This window comes from Mirounga angustirostris, unplaced genomic scaffold, assembly GCF_029215605.1.
Source record: "Mirounga angustirostris isolate CCGP_5_RB_7025 unplaced genomic scaffold, mMirAng1.0.hap1 SCAF_6, whole genome shotgun sequence".
In the NCBI taxonomy this organism is placed as follows: Eukaryota; Metazoa; Chordata; class Mammalia; order Carnivora; family Phocidae; genus Mirounga; species Mirounga angustirostris.
In genome coordinates this window covers 142,468,351-142,481,443 of record NW_026991714.1, presented here as the reverse complement: position 1 = coordinate 142,481,443, position 13,093 = coordinate 142,468,351, and the positions used below count along the sequence as shown (strand labels likewise).

Sequence of the window (13,093 nt, the reverse complement as noted above, 5' to 3'; positions counted from 1 at the left end):
ATAATAAGAGTTCTGAGGCGATCAAGTGAGATAAATATGTGACGTGTGACGTACTTAGCCTAGTGTCTGGTATGTAAAAAGCCCTCAACAAAGAGTGGCTATTTTCATCCATTCAATCAAAAGAAACCTGTATTGGGTATCTGCAGGGTTCAGGCATGTTGTAGGTATCCACAAAGAGTTTACTGTCATGGTTGGTGGAGACAGGGGGCTAAAACACTTTGAAAAGTAGAAAATAATAAAGGACAGAAAGATCATGAAAGGGAAAAGACTTTGAGGACAGGATAATCTTTGAGTTGGGTCTTGTGGGATGTGAAGAATGTGGAGTTGAGTGGGGACCAAGCAACCAGCATGCTAGAGAAAGGGAACAACCCCTGAGAGAGTTATTGGACAGGAATGGTGAGAACATGTTAGCATCCAGTTTGGCTTAAACATCTATCTATCTATTATCTATCTATCTATCTATCTATCTATCTATCTATCTATCTATCTATCTATCTATCTATCATCTATCTATCTATTTTGGCAAATGACCAACTCTCTTGTCTGGAAGGTGCCCCGATGGTGAACTTCCAAACACTGACATTTGCATGCAAATATTGAGAAGGTTGTCTTTTTATTATTTTTAGTATTATGTATCAATGATAGCGACCAGAATGATGGCTCTAGTTATGGGTCCTAACTACATCCCAAATCCTTTTTCACCTTCATTAGCACAATTTCCTCTGCTTAAGATATTTTGAAGCAAAAGTGTGCCTCTGCTCATGGGTGCATATAACCCTGTGGGTGAACATGATGGGAAACATTACCAGGTAAAGGATTAGACAGGCCCAGATTGTATTTCATTCTGATGTTTTTTCTCCATATCATATTGGCTTTAGCTATATTGATTATAACTCAGGGAGTGTGTGGGTTTAGAATAGATACAGTTGCATCAGATTGATTGCTTTTCTTCTGATGTTGACTTTTCCTCCTGTATGAGTGAATCACTTGAATTTGCAGGATGGACTAATTTTACTTCTTTCCAGCCTAAGCGGGGTATCTGCAGCTAAGAGGACAAAGGACAAGAGCTTACCAGGGAGGGGACAATGAGGGGATGAGATAGTTTCAAAGGAGGGAGGTTACAAAACCTCCTTCCTTGATCCCCTCCCCCACGGTGGTGCGCGTTAATATGCATTTCAATGACAACTTAATGCTACTGGCGGTTTTATGTAATTTTTAAGCTTCTCAAATGTTTGTTACTTTTGTTATCCTTGTGGAAATCCTACAATCACTAGATTATTTTTAATCCTAAAATGAGGTAAGGAGGCCTGGGTGTGTTTATGTAGGAGGAAGATGGTAGGATCCCAGTCCTGGAACTTGCCTATTGTCCTGGAACAATCAGGCAGATAAAGGATAGGTCATGGTGGCTGAGAAAGAAAGATCAGGGGCGCCTGGGTGGCTCAGTCAGTTAAGTGTCTGCCTTCAGCTCAGGTCATGATCCCAGGGTCCTGGGATGAGCCCCCAGTTGGGCTCCCTGCTCAGCGGGGTGTCTGCTTCTCTCTGCCCCTCCCTCCCGCTCGCGCGCGGGTGAGCGCGTTCTCTCTCCAACAAATAAGTAAAATCTTAAAGAGTGACAAGGGTGAGTAGGGGAGTACTGGGGGCCAGGTATTGAAGTGTGCCTGTGTAGGGTAACTGGCATGAGGGCAGTATTTTCTGACTTAGGGAGGTAAGACAGCGTCGTCATTGGCACTAAGTGCGGTGACCCACAGCAGGAGCACCCTCCTCCGACCCCATAGGGACCCCTGCTTATTTTCCTTCACTCCACGCTACTGCTCTCGAGTCGGCAGCCCCCAGCCCAGAAAACAGGCGGTGAGGCAGCTGTTTGAACCAGGCCAGGTCCCTTCTCTGAAAGCGTCGGACCCAGAGAGGGGCGGGAACTCCTTAATTGTCCTCCCCCGGGACCCACGCGCCGCACCGGAGGTGGGGGGGGGGGGGGGGGGGGGTTGCCGCTGGAGCTGTCCGCTGTTCTGAACTCTGTTACTTGGCTGGATTCGCCGCTCTCCAGGCACGCCGCAGCCTGGGTGAAGGGCTCAGGGGGTCCCGGGAAGGGCGAGGGCCTGAAGGTCTGCGGCGAACTCCAGACTCTCAATTTTAAATCCCTGCCAGAACCTCCTATCCACTTCAGCCTAGACTCTAAGCAGGGTCCCTCTAAGCAGCCGTTAAGGACGGGTCCCTCATCTCTCCCTCACATCCCGTGGTGTAGCTCCAATCCCCCACTCCACTTCTTACCCTGCTTCAGGTCATCCTGAGAGCCTAGCGCTTGACGCCGCTCCTCGCTCTTCATCCGCCGCTCCCTCCTCCGGAGCAGGACTCTCCCAAGGCGCAACAAGCTCCCGCATCGAGATTCTCCCTCGTCCCTCTGACCCAGGTTTGTCTGCCCCTCCTCCCTTTTCTGTTTCCATCGTCTTCACACTGTCCTTCTACCTAGTTGTCTAAGCACCGACTCTGGTGGTGCGCGCTCCGCCCCCATTTTTCCATACAAGGGAGCGCTGAAGTGGGGGGCGGGGCGGAGGGGAGGCGCTCCAGTCCCTCTCAAAAACTGCGAGCCCACTGGGAACCCCTGAATCTGTTGAGCTCCCGCGGAGAAGCGAGAAGCCTGCGCCGCCGTCGTGGGCTGAGGACCGCTAGGGGACAGCCGGGATTCGGCCCCTCATTCCGCGGAGCGTTTTCCCGCCCACCAAGCCCTACTCACCAGGTAGGACCATGCTTCTGGGTCTGACCTGCGTGGACTGCCAAGGCTCTACATTGAATAGGAGGCGTTTAAATAACCTGTGCACACGTAATCTCCCATAGATTTATTTTTATATAGGGGGGATGACAGCACTTCTGATTGTTGTTATTTATTTTGGCCAGTTATTCTAAAGGGAGTATTTGGGTAATTGAGGTGGGGGAGGGAGGCACGATTGGTGTAGGAGGGATGGATGGACAATGGGAAGTGACGGGCTTTGATTCTCTTTGGACAGGTGGCCATGGCCTCACTGGCGACTCAGGGCCCCCCGGTCCCTGACTTCTTTTCCGGGTTGCCACCGGCGGCCTCAACTCCTGCCAACCAGAGCACGGAGGCCTCGGCGGTCAATGGGTCGGCGGCTGACCCAGGCGCTCAGGCCGTCACGCCTTTCCAAAGCCTGCAGCTGGTGCATCAGCTGAAGGGGCTGATTGTGCTACTCTACAGCATCGTGGTGGTTGTGGGGCTGGGGGGCAACTGCCTGCTGGTGCTGGTGATTGCGCGGGTGCGTCGGCTGCACAACGTGACCAACTTCCTCATCGGCAACCTGGCCTTGTCCGACGTGCTCATGTGCACCGCCTGCGTGCCGCTCACGCTGGCCTACGCTTTCGAGCCACGCGGCTGGGTGTTCGGCGGCGGCCTGTGCCACCTGGTCTTCTTCCTGCAGCCTGTCACCGTCTACGTGTCGGTGTTCACTCTCACCACCATCGCGGTGGACCGCTACGTCGTGCTGGTGCACCCGCTGCGCCGGCGCATCTCCCTGCGCCTCAGCGCCTACGCGGTGCTGGCCATCTGGGCGCTGTCCGCGGTGCTGGCGCTGCCGGCCGCCGTGCACACGTACCACGTCGAGCTCGAGCCGCCCGGTGTGCGCCTCTGCGAGGAATTCTGGGGGTCTCAGGAGCGCCAGCGCCAGCTCTATGCGTGGGGGCTGCTGCTCGTCACCTACCTGCTCCCCCTGCTGGTCATCCTCCTGTCTTACGTCCGGGTGTCGGTGAAGCTGCGGAACCGCGTGGTGCCGGGCTGCGTGACCCAGAGTCAGGCCGACTGGGACCGTGCGCGGCGCCGCCGCACCTTCTGCCTGCTGGTGGTGGTCGTGGTGGTGTTCGCCGTCTGCTGGCTGCCGCTGCACGTCTTCAACCTGCTGCGGGACCTCGACCCGCACGCCATCGACCCCTACGCCTTCGGGTTGGTGCAGCTGCTCTGCCACTGGCTCGCCATGAGCTCGGCGTGCTACAACCCCTTCATTTACGCCTGGCTGCACGACAACTTCCGTGAGGAGCTGCGCAAGCTCTTGCTTGCCTGGCCCCGCAAGATCGCGCCGCACGGCCAGACCGTGACAGTCAGCGTGGTCATCTGATGCCGCCGCGCCAGGGCTTGGCTGGGGAGCTCCACGTCCACTCGTCTCGAGGGTACCCACCTGGGGCCGGACCGGAGCGCTTTTCCCCAGCACCAGGGCTAATCCAATACGTGGCAAACCCTCCAGCTTAGGCCTCTTGTCCAGATGTCTTGCCTTGTCCTTATGTCTATGTAAAATGTGAAGTGGGCTTTGGTGGGAGTCTTGTGCTTTGCTTGGAAGAGGCCAGGGAGAGGGGAGAGGATTTATTATTTCCTCTTTATGCCCTTGAATGCCAAACAAAGCTCTTTCTCCTGGTTCACAGCAGTAATTCAGAACCGTGGCTGTCTTCCTTGCTTTCCCTTCTGCTTGCTCAATGGTGAGTTGAAGGAACAATGGGGGTGAGATTTAGAATGACTGAGTTGGGGTTGGTGAAGCTTTTCCGGTTGCCTTTTAAAAAGGACTCAACTGAGCTGTCATACCTGATATTGATGAGTCAATCTGAATCCATTAATTCCTAGGATTCCAGGGAAATACGTATTACAAATCTATATCTGGGATTTCAGCATTTCCTGAATAAGACCTTTCCACACCAAAAGGGTTTTACTTTGAAATTCACTTGAATTTATAGCACAGAACCACTCAGGAGCCACCTTTCAAAAGGTCTTGCTATTGTTTCCCTCCTCCTTATCCCCTAACTTCTATTTGAAAATGATAAGATGAATTAGTCAATGAAGGGGTAGATATACAGGGATAAAGAAGGAAAGGTCCAAATCACTTAAGGGGGCATGTAACTGTGCATGGGACAGACATCTCTGTGTGTGTTTGTGTATACACACCCAGTGTTTGCCACAAGGCAGGTACACAGATATTTGGCTTTCTGAATATTCAATGTAAACCATGTTCCAAAGCATTCTCTTGCATTCTCTAATTGCTCAGTAGCAACAGTTCAATAGCTGTCATCTGACTGCTCAGCACCTGCTCGGTGGTGACACGCTTGGAACACAATCAACCCAGAATGCAAGGACTGGGAGAAGTTTACTTAAAGCCAGAACCAAAAAATAAACTACCACCCAACTGCAATCAAACATTTCATTCCTTCCAGGCCTAAGGGGAGAGATGAAGGCTGTTGGGCCATGATACCAGGCTGATAATCCTCACCTTCACCTCCTGAGAATTTTGTATATGAGGCCAGTGCCCTGGGACAAGGGTTTTCACATTGCTGTGGGAGCAGTGACTGGACAATGAGGGTGAGAGTCTTGGGAAGTGATGCACGATATCCACCTGTCAGATCAGCCCCTGAGCATATAGGGCATGAGCTAGTGCAGCAACTGCAAGTCCATTATCATCTGTAAGACTCCAGTACCACCCTAGCTCACTATACAGTAGAATTAACTTCTCTCCTTATCTTACTCTCTAAAATGAGCTCATTCACTCATGAAAGTGTGCCCTGAAAGGAAGGGAAAGAGGGGAAAGACTTGGGGATGACAAGAATTAAGTCCTATCACTCCAATGCCAGCAACCACTGATGGGAGAGTAAGAATTCCTGGTTGGGCTAGTTAGCAATATGTATCTTTAGTAGTTATATAGCCAGACTGTTCGCAGCATGGGGGAGGGCAGGAAAAGCCTGGCTTGGGAGAAAGAAAAAAGCAGGTTAACTTGGGAGATGCAAGTTACCTTTGGCAATGGCACAAATAACTAACTTTGAGCTTCATCTGTGGATGTGGAGAACAAAGCTTATGCTCTAATAAATGTAGCCCACCAACAGCATTATGTCACTCCCCCTTTCCAAACGAGCTCATCCCCCAGGCATCCCGGAGGCTGACTCCTGTGCTTCCAGGAGCTCTATTACTTGGGAGGCTCAAGGCCAGACAGGCATTTCATGTTTCCTCAGAGCATTCTTTTGATGGGGATGTGTGGAGAATGGAGGGGATTGGGGAAAGGCTGGATTAGTTGGGGGAAGGATCTGATTAATTGTGGTTTCAGTTTTGGAAGGCTTAAGTCACTGGTTCTCAGCTCTCGCTGCTCCTAGAATCAGTTGGAGAGCTTTCAAGAAACATCAGTGCCTAGGTCCTATCCCCAGAGGGTCCAACTGATTTGAGATGGGACCCGGGCCTTAGCATTTTTCAAAGCACTTTGGGTGACTTTAATATGCATCCAAGGTTAAGCCCCTTAAGAATTATCCTCTAATGAATCTCAGCAACATCTGAATGAAGATTTGATTGTACCTACCAAAGGTATTATGAATTTGGAGTTGAATTCTGTCAGGGTGTTACATGCTACACTTGGGGAATAATATTCTTTTAGCCTTCAAACCAGTATTCATGAATCACACAGAGGCAAATCCGTATAATCAAAATATATAGGTATTCATTCAACAGTTTCCTTACAAATCTCTTATGTGTAAGGCAGTGCATGAGTCCAGTTTTTTTTTCAACTTTAGATTCATTTGCAGTATAAAGTTATACACCATGAATTATTCCAAATCCTGGTTTCCAGGTGTTAAAAAAATTGAAGCGTTCTCTGATTAGCTTGATTGAAATCTACATCAACTGTGAGAAGAAAGTGTCCTCATTAATTACTAGAAAAGCTGCCCGCTGTTTCTAGCTTACAACTTAAGTTAAAAATTTTAACATTTACATGGACTTTATGGAGAGCCTAAAGAGGCTGGAGAATTATGCTGTGTTTATAAACATCTTTATGAATGATCCAAATTGCCCCCTGAACAGCAACTAATTAATTCTTACCCTATCTCAAATCTATCTGGGACTAGTTTGACTGTAAAACAAACCAACTTAAAAAAAAAATCTCTCAGAAGTGAGTCCTATAGAAATCCACATAGTGCTGAGGTAGAAAATTTTATTTAATATAATTTATTTTAGTTAATACCAAGCATCCAGTCCTCCTGCAAGGAGTCATACAAACCATAAAGCTGGGAGCGGAGCCAGCCGGGTACTTGGCAACGGCCCATTCCGAGGCTGACGGGAGGTTCTGTAATCCTCTTTGCAAGCATTGTCACTGGGTCTCACTTTTGGCAGCCAATCAATAGATTTATCTCAGTGAATCAGCCGGGGAGTGTTTCAATATGTGTTGGCAACAGTTACCTGGAAATAGCAACTGTGAGAGATGCTAAGGTAACAATATTCCAATTGATGGAACCTTCCTGCATTTTTGTTCTTGTGGATTTTCAGCCTGCTCTTTTATTGCGGGTGCTCAGTTCCAGGTTTATTTTCTCAGGTGGGCTACTTAACCATCTCGGTCCTGTGGCTTGCATTTATGAACATTTAGTAGTCTTGCAAATGCAAGGCATGGAGCTGACATCAAGGGGACCCAGGAAAGAGCGTAGCTAGATCTGAAAGTGAACCCAGAGTTCATCCCCCACAGACGAGAGGTCAGGAGCACTTTTGTTTTTACCAAGTAGATTTCGATGGATTTCCCTCCATGCGTTGATGTCTTTGTTATATGTGTAAGATGCATGTGTTACTGACTCACTGTATGAAGCTCTTCAGGCTGGGGCTTGCACTGTTTGCTGCCTTGTGGGTGCTCAATAAAATTAAATCAGTAGTACCATCTCAAGTTACATACATAGTGTAAACTACATAACCTTGGGACGGCCAGGGTCAAAGCAAAAATAAATCATATCAAGGATAACATGCTACTCAATCTGGATTTGTCATTTCTAGCTAATTCCAGGTATGAACTGCTCATTTGGGGTTTTCTCTGACCCCCTGGTTCCAACCTCAGTAATGACAGCATTTCAGTACATGGTACCAGGCTCTGTGCTTTCCCAAATTGCATGTGCCTAAATTAACAGGTCCATCAAAAGGAGAGTAGAGAATTTCATGCTTAATTTCTATATTCATCCTTAATCTGGATCATTATTTAAAGGCTAGCATTTTATTACTCGTTTCCACCTATCACTTGGGAAATTTAAAAACATCCAACACATGGGTCTATAAACCAAATTTGATCATCTAGATTCCAAAATGTTCATGACAGGGTCACAAAGAGGATTTTCTGACACTTACAAAATAAGATTTAAAAATGCATTTATGAACACCTTCCCAGGGATCCACCTATTTTGCAAAGTGAGATAAGCTATATACAGATGTTGGGCATGTAAAGTATTCCTTTGGATGGATGAGAGTTGTAACCTTGATATGTTAAAAGACTGTGCACTCTCCATCACTCTTTGGAAGTAGAAAGCCTTATTTTGAAAATTGAGTGTACACACTCATTCTTCTCTGCTTTCCAACTCAATTCCTCTTCGTTTCCCACTGATTTCTCTATTTCTGGCCCTTTTCTGCTATTTTCCCATATTATCTGTAATATACGGTCCGTACGATCTAAAGTTCCCTCCTCCCCAGTGGGAAGTGGTGGGATTCAAGCATCCATCTTGTGGGATCGTATAAGGTGAATCATGTTGGAGAGATACTCTGGCTAATTCTGCTGCAGAGGCAGGCTTCATCAAATCAGTGGAGGGCTGCTGCCCATTGTGTTTCCTGCCCACTGTGGGGTCTTGGAGCTCACACCATTGATCGTTTCCCAGACAAGCTGCATGCAGAGGTGGACAACAGAAGTTTGCATGGGATCTCCAGCTGGGCCCTTAATGTGCTAAATCTCACAGAGAGCTCTTAAGGGGGCGCCTAACAACAAAAGGTCAAATGTGTTTCATTTTGATGTTTGGGGCTGGAACAAGAAAACCAGAGCCAGAAAAAGCAAAGGACAATCTCCTCTTTTAAGTATTCCTTGCCTCCCTCTCTTGGTCTCAAAAAATCCTCTTCTTGACTTGCTGACGACTAAATCCCATAGTCCCAGAACTCATCTCCTTCTGGAGTGACATCTAATGATGAATGGAAAGCTACTCTCTTCTCCCCCACCACACACACTCAGTATTGCCAAGTAATGAAAAAAAAAAAATCCTTTGAGCTGGAAAAAATTAAATAAAAACTCCAGGTCTCAGCTCTGGGTTAGAAGTCAGGTGCTGGGCTTCTTCTCTATCCCAGGACACCACAATCACCCCTGGGTCTTCATCCTAGGAGGATGGCCCAGCCACCTGAGTAGGGGCCTCCGTGCTGAAGCATAACATGCCCTGGGGCGGTCAGATGGGTGGCCTGGCCCGGTGGGGTGTGGGGTCACTGTGTGGAGCAAATCCTTCCGAGGCCACTGCCCATCATGTGGCAGATACTGGGAAGCACAGTGACCTCGTTATCATGGAAAAGAGCCCAGGGCAAGCACAGGTGGAAAGCTAGAGCACTGGTAGGTGCCTTCAATGGCCGTGATGATTTCTTTAAAACAAGCCTTTATTCCCCTTTCCTTCCTACCCCAGTCTCCTGCAGCAAAGCCCCTTTCCTTTCTGTGATAAAATTGCAGAGCTTGGGCTGTTTTCACATCACTGTTACTTTCTGAGAGATGGATGTCTTCTGAGGCCTATTGTGAGACTAATAATAAGCCATCTGCACACGCAGCTGAGCCAAAGCCTCAAGACCTGGCTAGAACCCAGGTCCTTCTGCCTGACCTAACCGACCTCACCGTGGGGAATTGGCTCCATCAGGGCACCCAAGGGCGTGTCGTCTGGCACGTGAGGCCTGCGGCAAAGGAGGTGTCCAACTTCCAGTGGTGGAGGAGGATCGCCGGCCTAGAGGATAGTCTCGGGGGGACCCAGGAGTTCCGGTGGGGCTTGCCGGCTAACCAGCGTGTCCATCGCCGCACCAGTACCTCCCACTGGTGCAAGGGTGGGTTGGCCCCCAGGGACCAGCTGAGTGTCCATGGCCTGGCTGCTGGGGTCATTCTCCCGCTCGAGGGCAGAGGGTGTCTCCCACCACAGGAATGTGCTTTCAAAGGCTCAGAGGGAGTCACCAGCAACCCTCTCTGCATCCACATCCGCAGCAGCTCGCAGTCCCTGCACCATATGATTAACTTCTGGCCCTCTGTCCTGGGCTTCTGTGCCGCTGATCTTGGCCTTGGTCCCCGAATTCCGGCACTGGGTGCACGGCGCCTTCCTGTGCCACCTCGTGGTCCTCTTGCAGACAAGCGACCACGCTGTGTCTGTGTTCGGGCTTACTGTCCTCGCCGTGCATCTCTCCATATGCGGTCGTGGCTGGTCCGTCGCTGAGACACACCCTGGTGGCGCTGGAGGGGCTGCCCTCGAGGGGCTGCACGCCTCTGTTGCAGACCTCGTTGTGGCCAACAGCGCCGGACCTACACCAAGGGCTTGCCATGGTCGGCGCTGTGGTGGCCTCCCTGTCGCCTCGGACGGTGCCGTGGTCCTCCCAGCCCCTCTGCGAGCACAGACGGGCCCAGCCACCGTGCACCCCCAGGCGGAGGGAGGGCTCCCTGTTGCTGCTCGTCCGGGCAGCCTGCGTGTTGCAGCCCCTGCTCCCAGCACTTGAGCGTCTCTCACCTGCTCCAGAGACCGGGCCTGAGCCTCATTCCCAGTGCTCAGTGGTCTGCACCTGCTCTGCCCCGGGCACCGCCCGCACCTGCGCCCACTCCATGCCCTCCAGCTCTGGCCCAACTCCGGGTCTTGCCTTCGGTCTCCATCCTCTGCCTCTCACTCTTCTACTCCCAGAACCCAGGGGAGGCTAAGGCCATGCCCTGTATCTCGGGCCCCCTCCCTTGCTCTTTCCCGGCTCCAGCCCCTGGGCACTGTGGCTGTGCCCCGCCAGGAGGTGGGCGCTTATGGATGCGGGCGCTGCGGGGCAGGCGGCGGCCTAGGCACCCGGGCGCTGCAGCGCGCCTGCTCCTACCTGCCAGGTGAGGCGCATTCAAGGTTCTTGGAGAGATTCTGGCATTGGTGGCGGGGCTTGGAGAGGATGCACTCAGGCAGTCCTTGGGGGGAGCTTCTCTTGCCCTGGGCACCTGCCCTGCCCAGGCGTGGAGAAGCCATACTTTGGGGCTCTTCTCCATGGCAGGTTCTGTCGCCCTATTCTAAGTGATCCAGAGTTTCTCAGGTGTCCCTTGATCACTGTGGAGACAACGTCTGACTTCCGAGGAAGCAATCTGGAGTTTCCGTGTGGTTGAGCCCTTTGCCTGTGCGGCAAGCAGGCGGGGATCCAGCGGCCTCCATGGTGAGTGGTTGTGGGTGTGCGCTTGTGGGGTGCTGCCTGGAGAGCGCTGGGCTCCCCCACCCCCGCCCCGCTTCTGACATCGTTGTGTCACCTGATTGCCTATTTCCTGCGCATTATCTCCAAGTGGGAAGTAACACAAAACCGCTTATATTGTGCATGTGTTGGGGACTCCAGAGATCCCATCCTGCTAGTGGAAATGGTGGGAACCGGGGGGCAAAGAGGCAAGGAAACGGATTTGCAGGTCCAGAGGAGGAGTCAGACCTTGGGGGTCCTCTCCCAGTGGCTCTCCTGCAACCATGTGTTTGGCTGTTTTTCCTGAGGGAACCAAGTGGCAGCGCCCAGCAAGGTCTTCATGTTGGGAGTGGAGGTTCCTGCAACCTGGTCAGAACCCGCTTTGTGTTTTCGTTGAAGATGTGGGGTCAGCAGGTGGAACAAAGCTAGCCCAGGAGAAAAACAAAAATCACCTGTTGACCCACTGCTCCAGGAAATTGTTGATCTAAAGCTAGGCTTCTTGCTGAATAAGGAATCTCCAGCATTGAGATTATTTTTTAAGTTACAAAAACAACAAATCTTTTACTTTAAAAAAGAATAGGTGAAAATTTCCCATTCATCTCTCCTGGGGAAGTCGTTAATAGTTCGTGCTTTTCTTTCCAGACTCACCAGGAGCACACATATATGCAGTTTATATTTTACAAAAGTGGGATTAAACTGTACATAATGTTTTATAGTTTACTCCCCTTAAAATTATATTAACGATGGCCTTCTTTGTTGAGACATAGGGATGGCCCTCATTCTAGGCTGGCTGACTGAAGAGGAGTTGGTGGTTTGAATGTACCACTATTTAGCCATTTTTCAGCCAGTGAGTGGCATTGGTTGAAGAGACAATTTCAGGACTTAGAAGGGCTCCCAGAGCTCTGCAAGAAATACAGAGCAGTTTGAATTCATTGTAATCACAGAGACTAGGATGCTGCCCCTTGGTGGATGGGGGCAGGGTGAGGGGATGATTCTTTGTGGAGCCTTCCCATTGATACCATCTGAGTGGGTTGTGGGAACCTTGGCTCCCAACACAAAGGCCTTCTGTTTCTCCTTGGCTGTTTCCAGATCCTGCTCAGCACCTGATCATGGCTGGTGCCACTCCAGCCATTCCCCTGCAAACAATAGCTGGTGTTTAAAATGACACACTGACAACCCAGGGTTGGGAGGTGGGGTGAATCCCAGGAATTGGGAGGTGAATCCCTCTTGTATGTTGAATTCACAAAGGTCAAAGACCCATGGGGAGTAAAGTGCTTCACCTTTTTGGACCACAGGTGTTTCAGCCAGGTCCCATCCCAACACAGTTGAGGAGGGTTTATTGATAAAGGGTCTGTTTACAAAGGCGAGGGTGCAGGGAAGTATGAGGATTGAGCAGTAACCAGTAGCCAGTAGAAGCAGAGGAGCTGTTACCATCCCTGATTTCAGGAACATCCCTGAGGAGGGGAGGGAGAGGTTGCTGAAATTCCAAAGGGCAGAGTCGTTTAGCGAAGACCATTTTCGGAGGAGCAGTATCTTCAGAGGAGGGCTAGAGCCAGCCCAGGTGTCTCCACAGATTGGGAGCCAGGGGAGAAAGCAAGTTGACAAGAAACTGGGATACTCCCCCGACACGCCTAAGTGTCACGAAAGTGGTACACAAGTAAGTGTCATGCAAATTCAGTGGAGTAGATATTCACATTTGGCCTTCATGATCAAAGAAGTCTTCATGAATGAGGTGGCTTTTGAGCCAGACTTTGAAAGTTCCTGAGATTGTAAGCAATAGAGTAATGGCAGGAAAGCATGCTATGGGCAGGGAAGAGCATTAGTAAGAGGTCCGAGGTGGGAAAGGATGATGTCCAGTGGAGGGTATTGGCTGTGCTTATGAGAAGGATGAAAGATGGGTTGGCTGAAGCTAGA

At 50.3% G+C, this 13,093-nt stretch overlaps 1 protein-coding gene across 1 annotated transcript; it reads left to right on the top strand.

Annotated features, from left to right (window-relative positions):
• The first annotated feature begins 3,008 nt into the window (after window positions 1–3,008).
• PRLHR (prolactin releasing hormone receptor) lies at window positions 3,009–4,212 on the top strand. The gene has a single exon (XM_045876310.2). It carries the CDS (start codon window positions 3,009–3,011, stop codon window positions 4,119–4,121), a length of 1,113 nt encoding a protein of 370 aa, XP_045732266.1. The 3' UTR covers window positions 4,122–4,212.
• The last annotated feature ends 8,881 nt before the right edge of the window (window positions 4,213–13,093 follow it).

Coding starts and splice junctions, on each gene's coding strand:
- PRLHR (XM_045876310.2), top strand. CDS start 3,009: ATGGCCTCACTGGCGACTCAGGGCCCCCCGGTCCCTGACTTCTTTTCC.